The sequence below is a fragment of the Monodon monoceros genome, unplaced genomic scaffold (genome assembly GCF_005190385.1).
Source record: "Monodon monoceros isolate NGI ecotype Baffin Bay Population unplaced genomic scaffold, NGI_Narwhal_1 Super_Scaffold_18, whole genome shotgun sequence".
In the NCBI taxonomy this organism is placed as follows: domain Eukaryota; kingdom Metazoa; phylum Chordata; class Mammalia; order Artiodactyla; family Monodontidae; genus Monodon; species Monodon monoceros.
This window is the reverse complement of record NW_021703774.1, coordinates 105,422,077-105,445,505: the sequence shown is the minus strand read 5'-3', so window position 1 is coordinate 105,445,505 and position 23,429 is coordinate 105,422,077. Positions and strand designations below refer to the sequence as shown.

The 23,429-nt window shown below is 39.0% G+C and overlaps 2 protein-coding genes across 11 annotated transcripts in view; one reads left to right on the top strand and one right to left on the bottom strand.

Moving 5' to 3' along the window:
• Nucleotides 1-23,429, bottom strand: part of ODF2L (outer dense fiber of sperm tails 2 like) — a 273,656-nt gene that overhangs the window by 238,808 nt on the left and 11,419 nt on the right. For 9 of the 10 annotated variants that reach the window (XR_003794338.1, XR_003794340.1, XR_003794341.1 and 6 more), the window contains exons 3-4: nucleotides 21,886-22,033; nucleotides 14,774-14,903 (exon numbers count right to left, since the gene is read on the bottom strand). The gene's annotated coding sequence lies outside the window, so the exon portion shown is untranslated. The remainder of the gene's footprint in view (nucleotides 1-14,773; nucleotides 14,904-21,885; nucleotides 22,034-23,429) is intronic. The other variant, XM_029227756.1, reaches the window with a different exon arrangement.
• Nucleotides 3,059-23,429, top strand: part of CLCA1 (chloride channel accessory 1) — a 33,200-nt gene continuing 12,829 nt past the window's right edge. The window contains exons 1-7 of the mRNA XM_029227753.1: nucleotides 3,059-3,270; nucleotides 7,709-7,849; nucleotides 8,020-8,167; nucleotides 10,552-10,657; nucleotides 14,652-14,829; nucleotides 21,734-21,952; nucleotides 22,513-22,740. Of these exons, the coding sequence (XP_029083586.1) occupies nucleotides 3,109-3,270; nucleotides 7,709-7,849; nucleotides 8,020-8,167; nucleotides 10,552-10,657; nucleotides 14,652-14,829; nucleotides 21,734-21,952; nucleotides 22,513-22,740 (1,182 nt within the window). The 5' untranslated portion in view covers nucleotides 3,059-3,108. The remainder of the gene's footprint in view (nucleotides 3,271-7,708; nucleotides 7,850-8,019; nucleotides 8,168-10,551; nucleotides 10,658-14,651; nucleotides 14,830-21,733; nucleotides 21,953-22,512; nucleotides 22,741-23,429) is intronic.

The following is a 23,429-nucleotide window of genomic DNA, read 5'->3' as shown; positions in this document are numbered from 1 at the left end:
AGAGTGGACAAAATTGTAAAGGGCAGCAGTACCCTGTACTGGTAGAAATGTGGATCAATACAACAATTTTGAAAAGTATTTGGCCGATCGACAATGGCTAGACATACATATACCCTGTGACCCAGCAATTCCACTCTTGGTGTGTACCCAACTGAAGTCAATGCTTATGTCTATGGCAGTGTTATTTAAAATAGCCCCAAACAGGAAATAATCCAAATGTTCGTCAAAAGCAGTAAGTAAATTGTGGTATATTTTTACAAAGAAATACAATGGAAAAAGAACATATTACTGCTACACACAACAACATGGCTGAATTTCACGCAGAAAATGTTACGTGAAAGTAGCCAAACACAAGAGGGCATACTTATATTTCTGTTTATATAAAGTACACAAACAGGTAAAATTAATCAGCGTGGCGTTGGAGGTCAGTATCGCAATTACCATTTGGAGGTTTTTGACTAGAAGGGAATACAACAAAGACTTCTGGGATGTTGGAAATATAAACTTTGGTGAAAGTTTGTCTCTCAGGGTGCTAACTCCCTGCACCTCTGGTTTGTGTCATTTGGCCCATCTGCACTGCCTCTGACAAAGTCGGATCCCAGGTGCCATGGGGTGATGCTTTATGTGAGCCAAAGCCTCTGTGAATCTGTTTAGGCTGAACTTGGGCACCAGAGAGAGTGGGGCTGCCACCACACCCTGTCCAGTGGAGGCCATGCTAGACTCCGCCCTCTCCCTGGGGAAGCAAAGAGCCAGTGGCGTTAGGAGATAAGGCAACCGAGGCAGCAGCAAGGACTCTCCATTGAGGGAGCAGCCAAGGCCCAGCCAGCAGGGAAGGCCACACAAAATATGAGAAGGCACCTAATCTGGATCTGTCATACCGGTGACCCCTGTCATAGGCACCTGCACCAGCCACAGCCCGGCAAGGGCAAGGCAACTAAAGGCTCAGACCCCTCAGTAAGGAAAGGCTGGGTTATACCAACAGGATAAAAACCAAACAAACACAGATCAGTCAAAATGCTGGCTAAAAATGAGGGAAATTGGTGATGAAGGAAGGAGATAATACATGTCTATAATGGCCTTGAGACCAGCTATAGCAGCAGGCACTGTGATTTATTTCAATAACTCTGTCGCTTTGGGTATTTTAGGAGATTGCAATTGGCCAGCACTTCGAAGGAGATTCTATGAATGATTCTATGAGAGGGCTTGTACCCTCTCTCAGGGAAAGAGACAGCTTGTGCCCCTGCCCCCAATTCCAGCCTTAACTTATAATATTGGAGCTAGATAGAATGAAAGGACGTGAGTGGATCTGAGCAGTTCAAGAAGTAAATTGTATTGGACTCATCTTATTGAAGCTCCTTAGGGTTGTTTGGCCCCACTTGTCCGCCTGACCCAATAGGCACTTACTCCTCCTCAGTCACTACCTACTCCTTGTAGGCCCAAGTGGTTCTACTGCCAGAGGTCAACAGGCACCACCTGGAATCTTTGGCTCTTTATACGCCACAGGGCATAGGATTTTCTTTCCAAGCAGCTTCTGAATGGGCTGGGTGACACAGCCAGAAGGGTGATCACCTGCAGGAGATCACCTGTAGGAGATGAGAAGGGGCCAAACACTTTTCCTTCCTCCTATAGCCCATTAGGAGACATCCCAGAAAGCAGGGCAGGTGCACCTGCAGGGTGGCCTGCTGGGTCTGTTTACTATTCCAGAGCCAGCTTAGTAAGCACCTTTCATTGCTTCCCAGGCTTCCCTGAATCATTTCCCCTTTTTCTCACTCTCACTGTTCTGGGATTAAGCTTGCAAATCATTTTCACATAAGCTTGTCTTAGACTCTCTTTTCTAGGGAACCCAGGAGAGACACGTATAGTGGGGGGCGGGGTATGAGATATTTTAAAATGTAAAATATTTTATGACATATGTATAATAAATGCATACATTTATTCAATAAGAATTGAATAAATTATTTTTATATAAAAGTATATTTAGGTTATCTGGACAACTATTTTATCATTGAGTACTTCCACTCTATTCCAGTGCTTCACTTTTGATTGATTAAAGATTACATACTTAAGCAATAAGTGCTAATTATTAGCAACAAGTGCCAATTTAATTTTTATGAGTGAGCGTCAAAGACAGACAAGATGAAATTGATGCTTATCACTGTGTGAAGATCAAATGAAGTTATGAGATGAAGGGATATTTCAAGTAATTTGAATATAGGACCAATTTGAATTGGTAGACCAATCTGAGTTTTCAACTGAGATTTGGCAAACTTAAAAGAATCTATGCAGTAGCTGGCAGTCCACTATTCATGTTCTGAGAGACATTTAATTTCAGTAAAATAATTGAATGCTAATTTGAATTTTACTGGGCAGTAGAAGCTACGGAATAGTGAAATAGAGGTTTGATGAGGAAACTTGAGGGAGTTTACCTTGCACAGTGAGATATAAATTTTATCTTTTCATTATAGAATATTCAATAATATCTAATGTGGCTTGCTAATGTTTTGGTGCAAGTAGATTGTCTAAGGGAGTAACGAGAGGTGCTGAGGTTACATAAAGATCGAAGACGATAAAAATAAAGACCACCATGAGAGATAACTGGATATACAGTTTATACTTAATGAATGCGTACTGAATACGCAGAACAGTCAGGCCTCCACTGGGCAGGCAGGGGTTAGAGGGTGGATTTGGGTGGGTCAGTGTCCCTGGTTGGACAAACATTTGTAAGAAGTAAACATCTTTCAATGGCAAAGCTGCTTGTCAGCTGTGAGTCCGTCTAGGGAACTAGATATGGCTCCCCACCCTTGTTCCCAGGAAATGGCAAAGGTGAAGGCAAGGCTAATATTCCTTTCAAAATCAAATATTTAAAAGTACACAAAATTTGAGATGAAGTTATAGTTATCATAATGATAGCTATAGTTAGCATTCCTCATAGTGGTGACAAATCCAATAGTGAAACAATTTGGGGTTAAGGGGTTAAAGTCCTGTGGTAAACCACCTCTGATAACTTGGAAAAATGTGCGTTTATATATCCATATATATAGGGGTAAAGAAAGATGCCTCCATAATTAACATTTTCCAAAGAGAGAACCCAAAGGGAGATGTACAGCAATGGGGTCATTTAAGAATTCGGTTTTCATCTTGGTCCTTCACCTTCTGGAAGGGGCCCTGAGTGATTCACTCATTCAGCTGAATAATAATGGCTATGAAGGCATTGTCATTGCAGTTGACCCTAATGTGCCAGAAGATGAAACACTCATTCAACAAATAAAGGTAAGTCGTAGATGGTAATTATCCAGGCTTTTTTGAAAAATTAAGCAAAATATTGTGATAGAGGAAACGTGAGTTCTCTAATTCCAGCTGTGTGACACTGGCAAGTTTTTTTTTATACCTGTGTCTTCATTTCTTCAGCTATAAAATGGAAATAATAACACAACCATTATGATTCTTCTGAGAGATGAGATAATAAATGCAATGCACATAATTCAGAGCTTGATATATTGTTGGCACTTAATAAATGATTTCATTGAAAATTATTTAGTTCTGCAACCAAGGCAGAGCCAACTACATTTGGCAGATATTGTGAGATGCGCAGAGGGTAATTCCTTTGCCTGATTTTACCACTGGCTCATATCAGAGTCTCCTTTTATCCTCCTAACTGTAACCTGCTTCTCTGCAATTCTAATATAGGAGTCCAAGATGCAAATCTCTAACTTAAGAACAAGCCCGACCCTTACAGTGTGAGGAAACCCTGCATTTTCCCAGCCCCAATGCAAAGTGTCCTCTTGGGGCTGCTGAGCAGCCTCACTTCACTTGTTGCTTTTTCTGTAGGGGAAGGAAAAATTAGGGAAGAGGACTCTTCCTGTCCAGGCAGAGGCATCTAACTGTTGTAAGATAGAGAGATTAGAGAGGTTTTGTACGACGGCAAACAGCAAAGAATATGAGGGAAATGTCTTATAAAAGACCACCCTGGAAAGCGGCTGTAGCACACACAGAGGTGGTACTGCATAATGAACAGAAGTACTGGTCTGTAAAATGGGGATAATAATAAGTATCTTTCTCACAGGGCTTTGTGAGGATTAACAATGCATGCATAAAAGGGAAGCTAGGTGAAAGGTATATGGGAACTCTGTACATTTTTTGCATGTTATCTGTTAAGTCTAAAATTATCTCAAAAACTTAGAAAAACTTTAAAAATGCATGCAGAGTGCCTGGTACACAGTAAGAGCAAATCATCAGTCCCCAGGTCTACTTTTAATCCTAGATAGAAAGAGCTCATCATTCCTCACCAAGCCAAAGGGACTGAGACTTGTTTCTGGGCAAAGTTCCTGAGTGTGAGCTCAGAAGTTAATAGGGCAAGGGCCCCAAGGGTCTCCTCGAAAGGTTCCTTGCTCTGAACAGGAGCAAACCCAGAAAGATGGAGTTTGGGGAGAGAACCATCTCTACCACAAAGAGGAGTTTGGGGCTGGAGAAGTCCAGCAGCTGAGGGGGAGAGGAAGTTCACCTGCTTAAACCAGAAGACCATCAGATATTACTGCCATCAGTGAAAGGGAAATTCATGCCTTCTGAAATTTCTTAACAATCAGAAAACTTGGGTGAGTCTTTGATTGCTTCTAAACTTAGGAATGGCATCAGAAAAAAATGAAATAGCCACTTGGAGCAAGAGACCAGGAAAATGTTGGAGGAAAATGTGACCAGTATGTTTCTGTCTCCGGCTGGACAGTCAGTGGTGCTCAGGGACATGTGGGAAGGAGCACATTAGCATCTCTAAGGACAGTGGTAATTTGTATTTGTATGGTGCTTTAGAGCAAAAGCAAAAGGACTTTCACCTCACTCTCTTTGGGGGGTTCCTCCTGAGAAATATACTTCTCCTTACAATTATTAAATTGGTTTTTTGTTATGAGCCCTAAGTGAGTTGGTATGAGAGAGGTTGGTTTCCACGTTTCTTTGTCACAGGAGCACTTTTAAGGGCAATAGTGTGCTCAGAGTCCCTAACTGAGTAGTTAATAAAAGTGAGCTCCTATTTGATGTTCCAGACCTGCAGTCGAGGGACCTCACTGTGGGTTTTTCCACTTTCCTGGTCATCCCTCAGTCTCTGCTTTCTGTGGAGACTCTCCCCCGGGTGTCCTTGTGTGAGCAGAAGCCTCTAAGTCAGCTCTTAAATATTGTACTTGCTTCAGCAGGGCAGTCCGAGCGTCTCTCCACCTGCAATACCGGTGGGTGGCGCTGCAGCAGTTCCATCCAGGGAAACTACCCTCTCATCAGTATTGCAGAAGCAGTGGGAGCACAGGTCATAAGATGAGGGAGTGAGAATCAGGGAGAAGCGCTCTATCTCTCTCTCACACACACACACACCACACAAGAAAGATAAACAACAGGAGCCGTTTGGGGCCTCCTCAATGTATGGGAGCCCAGGCATCTTTGGTCTTGGTGCTCCTGGAGAGTTTGCCCCTCATTATAACCTCTTCACTCATTCATTTGTTCCTTAGTCCAACAAATATTTACAGAGCATTTACATTATGTCAGGTACCAGGAATCCAGTGGTGAACAATATACTATCCCTATCCTTAAGGAATTACCAGCCCATCCTATAAACTTCATCCTCAACATTCTTCAAACCTCAAAAGATTAAGTGTCTTTTTGGATACGAGGTCACTTTCTCAAAATATGGAACAGATGCCAAAGCAAAGATCCATTATTAATGTTTCTGTTAAAACATAGAAGACATTTCATGCTGCTTAGTCGTCTTCCTAGGAGACACTGAAAATTTACATTTCACAAGTCAAATTGTAATATAATACTCTAACATAGGAAGTTTTATACCTACTTTTCAGCTTTCTGGTGATATTGGCTCAGTATTTTTATTTTAAAAAATTATAAAATGTTAAATTCTCCTAGCAATTGTTTAAAATCTGGCTTTTTTTTGGAAGGAGATGCAAATCATTTGGAGAGCTTTTATAAAACTAGCAAGGCAACCATTATTATCACCATGTGAAAGGTTGGAAACTGAAGCTCAGGGAGACAAAATAAATTCCGCAAGTTTAACCCATTAGCAAGTAACAGAGCAGGATTCACCCCTGTATCAGCACCCAAGTACTATTTCCCCATACAGTGATGAACTGTTTCTGCTCCTAAGGCCAACCTCCTAGACATCAGAGCCTAGTCACTCTGGTCTATTCCAGCAAGGACTTTCCTCCAGCAATGATCCCTTTTTTCTCTTGCATTATCAGGTTTTTTTTTTCCATTAGCATATACATATAATAGTTCCCATTAAAAAAGCAAACAAACTCCCTTGCCCTGCAGTCTTCCTTCATCTACTGCTTCATTTCTCAATTCCCTTTTAATTTGTAGGAAAACTTCTTGACCCGCTGTCTGTTTTCACTGCCTCTGCTTCCTCACCTCCCACCCTCTTGAATTCACTCATATGGAGCTGTTGTCACCATTGCACAAAATGGTTTACTCAGGTTGCCAAATTCATTGCTCAGTTCTGAGTCCTCATCTTCCTTGATTGCTCAGCAGCATTCAACTCGGATGATCACTCTCTCCTTCCTGAAACACTCTCACCCTATGCCTTCTGATTTCCTTCCCGTGCACCAGCTGCTCCTTCTCAGTTTCCTTTGCTGGCTCTTCCTCTTCCCACTTCTGAATACTGGGGCTCCTGGAGCTCAGTCTTCAGTCCTCTTCTTCCCTCTGTCTACACTCACTTTTGTGTTTCTCAATGATTTTCAGCCCTAATAGACTCAATTTCCCTTTCTATAATAAATATCTTGTAATACCCTTTCTATCAATACTATCTTGTCATGATGCATCTCAGGGAATCTGCAGAGGCATTTACAATTTAATGCTACAGCTCTTTTGTTTTAGAGAAATAAATTTAGGCATAATTTGAAAAGAGATTATATACTTATGCCACTTCCTTATATCTAACACTTAGTGCTATACTAAAAACAAATACTATCATAACATTTAGTTAGCCCCCAAATTATTACAGGAGTCAGCAGGTGTTGAAGTTGTATTCATTTTAATTTGAGTTTCTCTCCACTACTACTTGGTGTGAGATATTGAGACTATAATACTCTCTAGTTCTCAGTTTCTCCCTTAAAGTTTCACTGATCCTCAAAGGATCATGTAAAATGAAACTAAGAGCTAATATTTGATAAGCACTTGTGCTAAGTAGACATGGTTCCAAATGCTTTCTTGAATTCATTTGATCCTCACAATAACCTTATGAGCTGGTCACTGTAATATTTTCCATTTTATAAATGGGGAAACTGAGGCTCAGGAGGGCTGAAGGAAATTTCTTTTCTTTCTTTTTTTTTTTGGCCACGCCACGAGGCTTGTGGGATTCTAGTTCCCCAACCAGGGATTGAACCCAGGCCCCAGCCGTGAAAGCGCCGAGTCCTAACCACTGGACTGCCAGGGAACTCCATCGAGGAAATTTCTGATGTCCCACCATAAGTGGTGCAGCTGGGATTAGTGTCTGCTTCTGGAGTCTTCACTGTCAACCATTACACTGTGACACAGAGCATGTGGTAAAAAATCTCAAAAAAGGCTAGCTATTATTATTAACAAAATAATCTCCTCTTCCAAGCTTGATAAATAGCTAGTTTTTGGAAATGTGAGATACAGATGTAAATTTGAATAATTGGTAGTTTCATCTTTTTTTCTGTCATTAAATGCTCTTGTTTATGTTCCCCCCTCCCCCGACCAGGATATGGTGACCGAGGCATCTCCATATCTGTTTGAAGCTACAGAAAAAAGATTCTATTTCAAAAATGTTGCCATTTTGATTCCTCAAAATTGGAACACAAAACCTGAATATGTGAAACCCAAACTTGAGACCTACAAAAATGTGAGAATATCAAGTTCTTTTTTCAAATTTGGTTTTCTTTTGTGACTCAGATCTTTTTCATCAAAATATTCTAGAATCAAATAAAATTGTTTCAGAATATGCTGGTGTGAAGTAAGGTCAATTCATTTGCTGAAATTTTGTAATGACGAAAACTTTTTCTTAAATTTCAGGCTGATGTTCTGGTTGCTGAACCTAATCCAACAGGTAATGATGGACCCTATACTGAGCATATGGGACGCTGTGGAGAAAAGGGTGATAAAATTTATCTGACTCCTGGGTTCCTAGCAGGAAAAAAGTTGCTTCAATATGGATCACAAGGTATGGGTAGAGATGAAATATTCTGTTATATTTCTCATAACTTAATAATTTTACGTTGCAAATGGATCAACAATAGCATTATCTTTCTGAGTAAGAACATAAAATAGACTATTATAGTATGTTTCTTTCATGTAAAACAGATTCCAAATAGTGCATTTCTCAGTTAGAAATTTATTTTCTTCATATTCTGCATATATATGTGTGTAAATATAATATTTAAAATTTTCAGATTAGTATCAGATAATAACTCTAAAATAGTTTAATATGTAATGTTGGGTTTCTATTGATCTGTGGTGAGACACCTGAACAAATTAAACCTCCTGCCTGCAATTCAGGTAGTGGCTACCAGATGGCAGACATGCATAATATTTTCAGACTTCAATGTGCGTTCATACTATAAACGGATTGTTAAAATGATTCTGATTCAGTAGGTGTGGGGTAGGACCCAAGAATCTGCATTTTAACAAGCTCCCAGGTGATGCTGATACTGCCTGACCTTGGACCTCACTTGGAGTATCAGACAGAATATCCTTGCTGTTCAGCTCTCAAAAATGTGTGACTAAAGAAAAAACCAAATTTTCCTTCACAAAATATCATTTAGCATTCCCATATGAACCAAATAGAGCAATCTTTGGAGAAAAGATTAAAAGAAACCAGCAATGGAGTATATATAATATGTACTTTCCAAGTATAATCAAGTGTGATTAGTATTAACTAATTAGGTTAACTAATAACTTGTACTAGGTTTCTTTACCATTTTGAAAAGATGAGAACAAATTTGATTTTCTTCATTTAAATAGGCAAGGCAGAGAAAACAAACAAGCAAACAAAATAGCACTTGGTGCTTGCATGCCCCACCCCCAAATACGCTAGAGCACTTTTACAGACCTTCTCAGAAAGAAGTGTCCAACAAACACACCTCTTTGTTGTTCTTTTACAACACCTCCATAACACGAACAGAAAATTGCCAATGTATAGCTCAATAAATATGTGTTGAACTGATTTACTTAGCTGCTCCAACCCACTCCTGGGCCCACTCCAGCCATCAAGGTCACCATATACAATGTCATTCCTTTATACTCTCTCCTTTCTGTACTGTGACTCCACGCCTGCTACTTCACAATCTTCCCTTGCCTTTAAGAGGCCATCAGTTGTTCCTTAGCACTGAGAACAATCTAAAATCCTTAATGTGAGATACTAGGGTTACTTAACATGCACCTCCTCACTTAACCTTCCAAATTCAGCCTACCTGGGAATTTACATTCCAGAAGAACTGAGCTGTACATAAGTCACTAACATTCATCCAAATTTAACAAATACTAAGTATCTATTAAGTTCTAGACAGTATGTGCCCAGACATGTCAGTGAAGAAGTCATGGTACCTGTTCTCATGGAGACAAGAGTCTGTAGTGAGAGACTGGCAAGTAAGAAGCAATGACAATATAGCACGATAAACGCCATAATGGAATATAATGAAAGTGATAAGGAGGGGGTACCTGGACCAGTTTGAGGATGTCAGAGAAGGCTTCTAGGTGGATACAAGCCTAATTTTGAAAGAAGAGTAGGAGTTATTCAGTCAGAGATAGGGAGAGAGTATTCCAAACCAAGGAAAAATATATAAAAACGACCAGAGATGAGCAAGAGCATGATGCGGCTCTAGAAAGTAAAAGGAGTTCAAGAATCCATTGTCATTATGGAGTTTTGGAAGTGGGTGGAGAAGAGCAAGAAATATGGCTGCAGAGAGGAATAGGGCCTGAATCATCAGGGACCTTGTACGCATATTGAAAAGTTGGACTTAACCCTGAGCACCATAGCGGAGTCATTGAAGACTGGAGACATGGAGGCCAGTTGAGTGAGTGTTGCAGTGGTTCAGAAGTAACTGGCAATGAGACTGGAAAGACGAGAATAGGTCAAAGAAGAAAAAGGCAGATGTGGAGTAGGCAGGGCTTGAGGTTTGTCCACATATGAGTCATTAGGGAGAAGGACCTATTGGGGGTGCTGCCCTGGCTGCCCTATAGGTCAGCCTGTGCTGACCTCCATCATTACACTTGCACCCCTAAGGATTATAGTTATCTAAAATGATGTGTGTCATCTGCTAGACCATGAGCTATGTGAGGACAGGGCAATTGTTTTATCATTGTATGAATAGCTGCCTTGCACTTACTAGGTGCCTAGTTGACCCTTGATAATCCAAAATAAACAGTCATATTTTACAGAAATGTGCAATTGTCGTATCAGATTGTTCCTTCTAAGGAAATCGAACCTTTAATCAAAAAATAAAATAGCAAAGCATAATAGCATTCAGAAGAATTACTTTCTCTTAGTTTAAGACGGTAATTTTACCATTCTTATTAAAATCAGGTGTTTAAAATACTTTTTCACAGGAAGGGTATTTGTCCATGAATGGGCTCATCTACGATGGGGAGTATTTAATGAGTACGATAATGACCAGAAATTCTACTTATCCAATAGAAGAAAAAAACCAGTAATGTATGTATATTTTGATTAACTTTTCACAAACTATTTTAAATTGCAAACAATTTTGTCTTGAATTGATTACTTTAAAAATGTCAGTCTTTTGTCTTATTTTCTCACTCTTAGTGCCGTCTTTTTCAGATTCCCATAAAACTACTACTTTTGTTCACTTTACAAGTGTCTTAATTAGTTGAATTCTCTGCAGCTACAAATCATCTGCCTCTTTGTGTGTGTGTGTACAACTAGAAGAAATCCACAGGTGCTACGTTCAGTATCTCCATCTTCCTGTATCATAATCAGTGACATAAACAAAGCTTCAGTGCCTTGAGGGTAGAATACTATCTGTGTGAACTATGTCAGTTTGAATGGGCCTGTGAGAGACTGTGGAATTTAGCTGGAAGACAGTCCAAATATTAAAACAAAACAGAAAACTTCTCCCAATTTGAATAAAACCTTGTATGGTGTCAATAGGAAGCAAACTGAACACTTAGAAAGTACCTCTGCTGCTGTGATTTTACAGGTGAGTTCTTGCAATCAAAAGTTTCAGGGAACAAACTGCTTTAGTACAAATGTAAAAGGGAACTTCCCAATTTATTTTAGAGAGCTAGCATAATTCAGATACTAAAACCTGACAGATGGCATGAAAAAGAATTCTGTAGATACAGCTTTCTAAAAAGGTTTTAAATAAAAGGATAGTAAGTTACACCTGGCATAATTAAGGGAATAACAAACACACTAAGATCAAGAAGGATGTCTTCCAGAAGTCTGAAAATGCTATAATATTAGGTAAGTAATTAATATTGTATATCAAGTAAAAGAAGAAAATTAAATGATTATTCCAACAGATTCTGAAAAGGAATTTGATAAGCTTGCACATTTATGCCTCAGTTAAAAACAACCACCTCTTTTTAAAGACTAGAGCTGGCACAACACGCCTCTTCACTCTTGCTTCCAGTTCGACTCCCCTGATGGCTGTTTAAGGAGACGCGCTCAGCTTTGGTTTGGTTACTGTCTTTATTCAGCACAGTTTCCAAGGGAAGCTGCACTGGGCTCAGAGCTCAGCCTTGGCTTCCCCTTTCTCCCACAGGAGCATTACTGCTCTCCATTTTCCCCTTTCTTTATTACATTCAAACTCGGTCAGCTTGGTCCACTACCATGACATTTTCCCTCACTCTTATGTCACTTTAGGTATAAAAAGACACTAAGTGCCTCCCAGAGCCGTACACAGTCTATCTGATTGGCTTGTTCCCTCCGCACCTCAGAGACCACTCCCCAGGGCCACTCCCCTGACGTGATCATATGTTGGATGGACCTCTCAAATCTCAGCCCACGGATGCCATTCAGCCCTGACATCTGCCTTTCCCACTTCTTGCTAAGCTTCCAGACAGACACTGTATATCCCCTTGAGAGCAAAGCTGACTAGTACCTATTCCTTCCTAGGGATATTCCAGAAATATCCACATATACAGCATGTTCATCCTTGCACAGATAACATTTGCAAAACTGACATGATTACCATGTCCTCTTAACAATAAATCTTATTATAACATACAAATAGCATTTATTGCTTATCTACCAATTTTTTTATTACTTTTAAGGCCTGGAAACAATTACAAAAATGACAGTACTGCCTACAATAGAAGGCTTCCTAATATGATGCAGAACATCAATTGAAAGCCAACTGCCTACCTCATATTTAATAGGGAATCACTAGACATTCCCAGGAATGAGATAGGAGTGAGCACTGTTAGCAGTTATCTAATCTTGTTTAGAAAGTTGTAGCCAATGCAATAACATGTTGGGGAGGTTAAAAGAGGGGGGGCTACTAGAAAGGGAGAGAGAAAATTGCTTCTAGGCAGACGACATGTGGTCTACTTAGAAAGCCTCAGGGAAAAAATAGAAATTAAAATTGATAAGGGAAGTCAATAAGGTAACCAGAGATATTTGAAGAAAACTAAGAAATGTGAAAGTTATATTTGAAGAAAACCATAGCATAAAATCCTTCTAAAGAATTTAAAATAAAATCAAGATTAATTGAGAGATTTTCAATTCATGGAATACGTAAATCCAACCCCAATTAATATATAGGTTTTATAAAACTCTAATCAAAAGTACTTCTATTTTTACCTCATTTTAAAGTCCCAGAGTTTATTCAGTAGATAGTACCTGAGAACATTTTCGAAAAAGAATAGGTATAAAGGAAATTTTTCTCATTGAATTTTAAATATACAATAAAGCTAAATTAATTAAAACAATGTGAACTGACAGACACTTACACAATAATTTACTATTTAATACAGCTAGAATTATAAATCTACAAGGAAAGACAATATTTCTTAAGATGTCAGGACAATTTTTAACTACGTGGGGGGAAAAAATTAAGAGACTCTCTTTCAATTGGATAGACTCATTAAATACAAAAAATAAAACCATAATGAAAACTAGAAGAACATTAATACATATCAAACTTCTCTATGGTGAAGGTCTTTCTAAACATTCAAGAATTGGAAAAAGACATAACTTAAAGAATAATAAATTTGGCTACATATAAATTAAAAATTTTGTTGCATATAAGTCAAACATAAACTAAATTAAAAAATAAGAAACAGAAAAATATATTTGCAAAAATTTTAAAAAACAGGCTTTTAAAAACTTAGTATTATAACACATAAAGAACTTTTGAAAACCAGTAGGAAAACAATAACACCCTAATAGAAAAATAGACACAGGAGAAGAATAATTTACAAAGGAAGAAATAAAAATGGCCAGTAAAAATGTAAAACTGTTCAGACTTACTAGTAATCAAAGAGGCGCAAATTTGACAAAGATGAGAATCGTTTATTGCCTAGTAAGTGACTGTCAGTGGGATGAGTGCTCCCATAGATGGTTATTAGAGGAATAAACCAGCATAACTTTTCTGGAAAGCAATTTGGTGACACATATCAAATCTCTAAAAGTTTTTTCTATTTCTTGCTCCAGTAATTTCATGTTTAACAATCCATTTTAAAGGAAATGATAGAATGAGCTCTATCAACAGGCTTTAAAATGTTCAAACTTCTGGGTCTGAGCATTTATTCTGGGAGTCAGTCATGCAGCAAACTTGGAAACAGAGTCAAAATTTTATGTGACATTTTATTTATTCATGGAAGTTTTACTTTTAGCACTGAAAAATTTTTTTGGGGGGAACAAAATGAAGTAAATTAGGCTAAATTCATGTTGTAGTATCAAAATATGAAATTATTAAAATCACATTTTGAAAGAATAATGTGAATTATCACAACACAATTTAAATGTACTAAAATACTAAGTTTTTTAAGATCAAGAAGCAAAGCTATACGTAGAATGTTATGCTTATACATAGAGAAGGAAATGCTTCAATATGCTAGTGGTAGTTTATCTCTGACAGTGGGACATGACTTTTTTTCTTCTTTATACTTTTTTGCTATTTTCCAAATTTCCTATAGTGTTCATATAATATTTATATACTCATAAAATAAGATGTGGGTGAAAAGTACTCCATTTATAATAGTGACAAAAGTCATAAGTGTGTAAAGAAAAATCTAATATACCTATGAACACACAAGAACTATGCAAAAACTGTATGACGTAAACTAGTTAGATAAAAACAAACAAACAAAAAATGTCAGAAAAATTTTTAAGGTAAACAAAAGAGGGCTCCTGATTTTCCAGGGACAAAGGGACTAGATTAGGAAGTGCCTTAGGACTTTGGTCTTTATTAATTGTTAACAGTAGCTGTAAGCCAGCCTTAGCTTTTCTGCTGCATAGAAACACATTCTGATATCATTTTGGGAACCCCTCAGATACTTTCTGGCAAACAGAAATTACTCTAATGAGAATTTAATAATTTTGCTATTTAAGGGGATGTATTTATTTCTTGAATTATGAAAGGAAATCGTAGGCAAAGCCATCTGTAGAACCTGACCACAGAGTCCAACACTTCTAAATTATATCACCTACACCTAAACATCTAACCTTAATATATTTTCAGATGTCCGTCAACTATTACTGGTAAAAATGTACTACGGAAGTGTCAAGGAGGAAGCTGTGTCACCCAATCATGCAAATCCGACAGAGTAACAGGACTGTACGAAAAAGGATGTGAGTTCATACCTAATGAAGTTCAGACTGAGAAGGCTTCCATAATGTATTCACAAAGTATTCGTTCTGTAAGTGCCTTGTTCCTTTTGTTTTTCTTTTTTTCTTGACACTTATGAATTTAGTGAGGTTTTTATCCCAGATGCTGCAAGAAAAGGTCAAATGTTAGGAAGTCATCAGTGAGCAGCTGATCTCTGTGGGACAAGCCGGGAGAACAAAATCAGGGATAAAGTCCTATCTTCCTCAGGCCCCTTCCTTAGGTCCATTTTTTGCTCTTCCATCATCTCCCTCCCACTAGCTTTTAGTTTAAGGGCTTAGAACTACTTCAAATATCCTTAAAGGCAGACAAGCACAAGAATTAGTTAAACAAGAAATTTATCCAGGGGGAACAGGCACTTCTTTTTATTGGTAATAAGAACATGATCAGTAGCCTTTAATTTAACTTTCAGAGATCTCTTTTCGGCCTGCATATTTGCTTTTGGTTGTTAACTAAAATTTTCTATCTTTATAAGAGTGTTGGTGCCTTTAAGGAATTTGTACATAGTTTTAATAGCTTTAAGTAGTTTTAAAATACAGATCTTCCTCCAGCCCATTGTAAGTTGAAAATATCTCAAGTTGAAAATTCATTTACTATACCTCACCTATGGAACATCATAGCTTAGCCTAGCCTGCCTTACACGTGCTCAGAACACTTACATTAGTTTTTAGCTGGGCAAAATCATCTAACACAGAGTCTATTGTATAATAAAGTGTTGAATATGTCATGTAATTTATTAAATACTGTACAGAAGTGAAAAACAGAATGGTTGTGAGTATATTGGTTATTTACCCTCATGATCCTGTGGTTGACTAGAAGCTATGTTCGGCTCGTTGCCGATAGCCAGCATCACCAAAGAGTATCATACTGCATACCACTAGCCCAGGAAAAGATCAAAATTCAAAATTCGAGGTATGGTTTCTATTGAATGTGTATTGCTTTTGCACCACAATAAAGTCAAAAAATCATAAGTTGAACCATTGTAAGTTGGACACTGCATTTCTCAATGATTTTTTAAATGACCAACTGGTTATAAAATAAACTTGACAAATTACCTTTATTAATGTCAAACATATATATCAACAAACTTGCACAAACTAAGATAAATGCATCAGTTAAATTATTTTAGTGGGGAGCACCTCTTATCTTCCAGTCTCTTTCATAAAATTATGTTTTCCTTTCGGAGTAAGAGTGAAGTAACTTGCAAGAGTCTGTCTATAACAATATAGCATAAGTTTAAAAAATATGATACATCATGGTTCACTAGGGCCATCCTTCAGTCTGGCTTTGCAGTCTATTTCCAGGATAATTCAGAAACTTCCAAGAGGGGGACCAGATTTATTTTTTAACATCTTTATTGGAGTATAATTGCTTTACAGTGGTGTGTTAGTTTCTGCTTTATAACAAAGTGAAAAGTGAGTCAACTATACATATATCCCCATATCTCCGCCCTCTTACATCTCCCTCCCACCCTCCCTATCCCACCCCTCTAGGTGGTCACAAAGCACCAAGCTGATCTCGCTATGCTATGCGGCTGCTTCCCATAGCTATTTATTTTAGATTTGGTAGTATATATATGTCCATGCCACTCTCCCATTTCATCCCAACTTACCTTTTCCCCTCTCCGTGTCCTCAAGTCCATTCTCTACACATGCATCTTTATTCCTGTCCTGCCCCTAGGTTCTTCAGAACCATTTTTTTCCCTTTAGATTCCATATATATGTGTTAGCATACAGTATTTGTTTTTCTCTTTCTGACTTACTTCACTCTGTATGATAGACTCTAGGTCCATCCACCTCACTACAGATAACTCAATTTCGTTTCTTTTTATGGCTGAGTAATATTCCATTGTATATATGTGCCACATGTTCTTTATCCATTCATCTGTCGACGGACACTTAGGTTGCTTCCATGTCCTGGCTATTGTAAATAGAGCTTCAGTGAACATTGTGGTACATGACTCTTTTTGAATTACAGTTTTCTCAGGGTATATGCCCAATAGTGGGATTGCTGGGTCGTATGGTAGTTCATTTTTTAGATTTTTAAGGAACCTCCATACTGTTCTTCATAGTGGCTGTATCAATTTACATTCCCACCAACAGTGCAAGAGGGTTCCCTTTTCTCCACACCCTCTCCAGCATTTATTGTTTCTAGATTTTTTGATGATGGCCATTCTGACTGGTGTGAGGTGATAACCTCATTGTAGTTTTGATTTGCATTTCTCTAATAATTAGTGATGTTGAGCGTTCTTTCATGTGTTTGTTGGAAATCTGTATATCTTCTTTGGAGAAATGTTTATTTAGGTCTTCTGCCCAGTTTTGGATTGGATTGTTTCGTTTTTTGATTTTGAGCTGCATGCATGAGCTGCTTGTAAATTTTGGAGATTAATCCTTTGTCAGTTGCTTCATTTGCAAATATTTTCTCCCATTCTGAGGGTTGTCTTTTCATCTTGTTTATGGTTTCCTTTGCTGTGCAAAAGCTTTGAAGTTTCATTAGGTCCCATTTGTTTATTTTTGTTTTTATTTCCATTACTCTAGGAGGTGGGTCAAAAAGGATCTTGCTGTGATTTATGTCATAGAGTGTCCTGCCTATGTTTTCTCTAAGAGTTTTATAGTTTCTGGCCTTACATTTAGGTCTTTAATACATTTTGAGTTTATTTTTGTGTATGGTGTCAGGGAGTGTTCTAATTTCATTCTTTTACATATACCTGTCTTTTTTCTTTTTTCTGCTCTGTTCTTTCTTTATTCTATTTTATCTTCCAGGTCACTTATCTGTTCCTCTGTCTCAGTTATTCTGCTATTGATTCCTTCTAGAGAATTTTTAATTTCATTTATTGTGTTGTTCATCATTGTTTGTTTGCTGTTTAGTTCTTCTAGGTCCTTGTTAAATGTTTCTTGTATTTTCTCCATTCTATTTCCAAGATTTTGGATCATCTTTACTATCATTACTCTGAATTCTTTTTCAGGTAGACTGCCTATTTCCTCTTCATTTGTTTGGTCTCATGAATTTTTACCTTGCTCCTTCATCTGCTGTGTGTTTTTCTGTCTTCTCATTTTGCTTAACTTACTGTGTTTGGGTTCTCCTTTTTTCAGTCTGTAGGTTCGTAGTTCCTGGTGTTTTTGGTGTTTGCCCCCCAGTGGCTAAGGTTGGTTCAGTGGGCTGTATACGCTTCCTGGTGGAGGGGACTAGTGCCTGTGTTCTGGTGGATGAGGCTGGATCTTGTCTTTCTGGTGGGTCGGACCACATCCTGTGGTGTGTTTTGGGGTGTCTGTGACCTTATTATTATTTTAGGCAGCCTGTCTGCTAATGGGTGGGGGTGTGTTCCTGTTTTGCTAGTTGTTTGGCATAGGTTGTCCAGCACTGTGGCTTGCTGGTCGTTGAGTGGAGCTGGGTCTTAGCATTGAGACGGAGATTTCTGGGAGTGCTTTCGCAGTTTGATGTCACGTGGAGCCAGGAGGTCTCTGGTGGACAAATGTTCTGAATTCTGCTCTGCCACCTCACAGACACATGCCTGACACCCAGCCAGAGCACCAAGCCCCTGTGAGCCACATGGCTCAGAAGAAAAGGGAGAAAAAAAAGAAAGAAAGAAAGAAAAAAAGAGAAATAAGTAAAATAAAGTTATTAAAATAAAAAATTATGAAAAATAAAGAAATTAAAAAGTGTAAAAAAAGAATGAAAGAAGAGAGCCACCAAACCAAAAAACAAATCCATCAATGACAACAAGTGCTAAAAACTATACAAAAACAAACAAACAAAAAATAGACAGAGAGAACCCTAGAACAAATGGTAAAAGCAAAGCTATACAGACAAAATCACAGAAAGAAGCATACACATACACACTCAGCAAAAGAGAAAAAGAAAATATCTATATATATTTAAAAAAAAGGAAGAGAGCAACCAAATCAAACAAACCTACCAATGATAATAAACTATAAATACTAAACTAAGATAAACATAAAACCAGAAACAAATTAGATGCAGAAGCAAACCCCAAGTCTACAGTTGCTCCCGAAGTCCACTGCCTCAATTTTGGAATGATTTGTTGTCTATTCAGGTATTCCAGAGATGCAGGGTACATCAAGTTGATTGTGGAGATTTAATCTGCTGCTCCTGAGGCTGCTGGGGTAATTTTCCCTTTCTCTTCTTTGTTCGCAGAGCTCCTGGGGTTCAGCTTTGGTTTTGGCCCTGCCTCTGTGTGTAGGTCGCTGGAGGACATCTGTTCTTTGCCTGGACAGGAGAGGGTTAAAGTAGTGGCTGATTAGGGGGCTCTGGCTCACTCAGGCGGGGGTAGGGGGGAGGGGTACGGAATGCGGTGCAAGACTGCTGCGGCAGAGGCCAGCATGATGTTGCAACAGCCTGAGGCACGCCATGTGTTCTCCTGGGGAAGTTGTCCCTGGATCATAGGACCCTGGCAGTGGTAGGCTGCACAGCCTCCCGGGAGGGGAGGTGTGGATAGTGACCTGTGCTTGCACACAGGCTTCTTGATGTCTGTAGCAGCAGCCTTAGCATTTCATGTCCGTCTCTGGGGTCCGCGCTGATAGCCGTGGCTTGCGCCCGTCTCTGGAGCTCGTTTAGGCGGTGCTCTGAATCCCCTCTCTTTGCACACCCTGAAACAATGGTCTCTTGCCTCTTAGGCAGGTCCAAAGTTTTCGGGGACTCCCTCCTGGTTAGCTGAAGCTGGAGCCTCAGCTCCCAGCCCTCACCTGCCCCGGCGGGTGAGCAGACAAGCCTCTCGGCCTGGTGAGTGCTGGTCGACACCGATCCTCTGTGCTTTGCCCTCCGCACCCCTGTTGCTGCGCTCTCCTCCGTAGCACTGAAGCTCCCCCCCTCCGCCACCCGCAGTCTCCGCCCGCTAGGGGGCTTCCTGGTGTGTGGAAAATTTTCCTCCTTCACAGCTCCCTCCCGGAGGTGTAGGTCCTGTCCCTATTCTGTTATCTCTGGGTTTTTTGTTTGTTTGTTTTGCCCTACCCAGGTACGTGAGGAGTTTCTTGCCTTTTGGGAAGTCTGTCTTCTGCCAGCGTTCAGTAGGTGTTCTGTAGGAGTTGTTCCACATGTAGATGTATTTCTGATGTATTTGTGGGGAGGAAGGTGATCTCCACGTCGTAATCCTCCGCCATCTTGAAGGTCTCTCTGAGATTGTTTTAAATTAACCACAGTTAAATTTGATGCACAGTCAGGTTTGGGAGCCTCTGCTCGGGGTTTACACAAAAGTTTTCCAGGTTCCCTTCCTAAAAAGTAGCTATAATGATAATACGGAAACACTACCAAAACAATCTGAAAAATGCAAATAAAGAGAAAAATAAGTGTTTTACAGCTAATGATTACTTTCTGAATTACTTGACTCCCAGATATTTAGGATTTTTAATTGAATGATAATACTGTAAAATCACTGAGCGGAGGAACTAGGTTATACCTTCTTTGTATACTGTGCCTCTTTTTTAAATCTCCCAAATGCTAGGGATATAAACTTAAAAAAGGGGAAGACACTATCATTTAGTTAGTATTATCCTTATTGCATACGTTCTCATATAATTCTTGCATAACAACTACTGCCATTTTCTAGATTTAAAAAACACTGACATACAGATTGGTAAAGGTTACTAAAAAAACAACAAACATATTGAGCTTTTTTTGTGTATCAGACATAGGGCTAAGTTTTGAGGAAGCAAATTTAATGAGACAGGGTTCTGTCATAGATGGATTTTCATCCCAATAAGTGCACTACAATGTTAAAGGAGCCTTATTGAAATTTCTTATAGGGTACTGTGAGGCCACAAGGTTGAGTGGAAATTCTTTAGGGGAAGGGTATGAAATGGGAGAACATTTTGAAAATAACCTTTTGGCTGAAACATGAAGGTAGAGTTCACAATGCAGAAGACAGAGGAAGAACTCCTTGACAAAGTGGGAATCATGAGCACAGAGATATAAAACAGTCTGGCAAGTTTGAGCACTTATAGGCTACAGTGGGGGAAATTAGAGACTTGGAATGCATGGCCAGAGCAAAGATCGTGGGTGAAGTGAAAATCCAAATCATGGAGATTGCTATTAGCTATGTGAAGTAGTCTGGATTGTAGTGTGTGAGCAATGATGAGCCACAGAAGGACCTTAAGTACAGGAATAAGAAGGAATACGTACCTGGCAGCTGTGGAGTGGACCAATTAAAGAGGGAGCAAGATGGAAAGGTCAGATAGTCTGAGGGAGGGACGATGAGGGCTTGAATGATGGAGATTCCATTGGTAAAGGAGAAAAGATGATGAACTGGAGAGAGAGAGAGAATTGTATTGATCTTCTTATTTCATAGAGGGAAGAAGGTAGGAAAACTCTCAGTTTCCTATTTAGGTGACTGAATAGATAGTGGTGACACCAAGTTAGGAAATACTTGGTGATGGGGAGGAGCAGAGTCAGAGGAAAGGTGATGAGTTCAATTATGAAAACCTGAAGTTTAAGGATCCTATGGGACATCCAAGTGGATTTTGGAGAGAGCTGGAATGTTGGGTGTTGAAAGTTAGAACGCAAGGTGTTTGTAAGTCAGTGGGAAGTAAGGAAGTGAGCAGGAAGTAAAAGGATGGAGAGAGAAAATGGTACCAGGAGAGAAATGTTGAGATGTAGGTGGCTTAAAGATAGTGGCAATTGCTTGAAATGGCAAATTTGAGAAGTAGGAGGGAAGCCAACAGCAGGCAAATAGATGATTGCTGAGGAGCACTAAAAGTCCACTGAGGTCAAAGACTTGTTTTGAGATAGAAACTCTGAATTATCTCTATGATTTTCCCCAGCAGTGCTCTGCAGTTGTGGGATTGAGCCAAGGTTATGGGGTTACAAGGCAGTCTGGGGAGGAGGGCACATAAATGTAAATCTGCATTTAAAATATTTTAATCAAATTATTAAAGATTTTAACAAGTAGTTTACTGTTATCTATATCATTTTATTGACAATTTCAGGTGGTTGAATTCTGTACAGAAAAAAACCACAATAAAGAAGCCCCAAACCAGCAAAACAAAAAATGCAATCTCCGAAGCACATGGGAAGTGATCCAAGGTTCAGAGGACTTTAAGAAAACCACTCCTATGACAACACAGCCACCCAAGCCCACCTTCTCATTGTTGCAGATCGGACAAAGAATTGTGTGTTTAGTCCTTGATAAGTCTGGAAGCATGACGGTACGTTGATTGAGTCTTGGTCTTCTGGATGGTAGTCTCACATTTGTATATGATATGATCTGGACCACAACTTGGAGCTGGCTGGGAATAAACACAACCTCAAGGGTCAGAACAGTTACAGGAATAACATTTCCATCAGAATTGCCCACCACCTCAACTTTATTCAACAAAAATTCAGCATCAAGTGTCTCATTTGCCAAATTAAATTAGCCTTCAATTTGTGAGCAAAGATCTGATGAATTATATAGAATTAACATTTTTTATGTTTCACTGACTGTATGTATGTTTATAGAACTATTACTAGAGTATTTAACTAATGATTGAACTAAAGCCAAATCCGGCTTTATCTTTTAGGGCTATTTATACAAAATAATCCTATCCAAAGATACTACTAAATATAAAGGAGAAATGTTCCTCCATAGAAGGATATGCCTTGAGTAAGCTTATTGTCATTTACTCTACATTGAGGCAGCCATTTCCAAATTCCCTCTAGCCTGTTCTGTTTTTAGTCTGCCCATCTAAACCCAACCTGACTGCTTTTCTTCTGCTTCTCCATTCAGGTTGGTGACCGCCTTAAACGACTGAATCAAGCAGGCAAACTTTTCCTTCTGCAGACGGTTGAGCAAGGGTCCTGGGTTGGGATGGTGACATTTGACAGTGCTGCCTACGTAAAAAGTGAACTTGTACAGATAAACAGTGCCACTGAAAGAGACACACTTACCAGAAGCTTACCCACAGCGGCATCAGGAGGAACGTCCATCTGCTCTGGGATTCTATCAGCATTTACTGTGAGACAAGTTGCCCTATCATAGTTTGCCAATGTTTACAATTTATGTCTCCTAAGAAATTCCCCTTTCCAGTGTTTCCATGCATGCCTAGTGTCTAGTTGAATTAGACAACCAATTGCAGAGCAATGGTTCAAATGGTGCAACAACATAGGCCCCCAAAGCTATGGTTAACTAATTCATTCATGCTTTTGTGTTTTTCTGCATCTGTGCATTCATGCTTTTCTGCATGCATTTGAAAGATTCGTGGTGTTACTTCTACATGTCGGGCACTGTGATATGCATTAAGAATACCACGAGGGCCAAACATACCACACCTGTTGTTGTGGAGCTTATAATCTTAGTGGGGGGAGATTCATTAACTACATAGTCACATAAATAAGTGTATAATCATACACTAATGACTGCTATGAAGAAAGGTACACAGGGATCTAAGAGGTTATCTTCTATGAAGAAAAAAGTGAACTCTGAGTTATGGTTAAATATTGAGGTAGATTAACATTCCAAATGTCTGGGTATATAGGACCTCCTTTTTGGGGAAAAAAAAAAGGTTTATTTATTGAAATAGGAGGGCTTAGGAACTGTAACTCTAATTGTATTGGGGGTGTATCCAAAGATCCCATCTGATCATCCAATCATGTCATCCCTCTACTTAGACATCAATCTCTCCCCATTTTCAACAAAACTAAGTA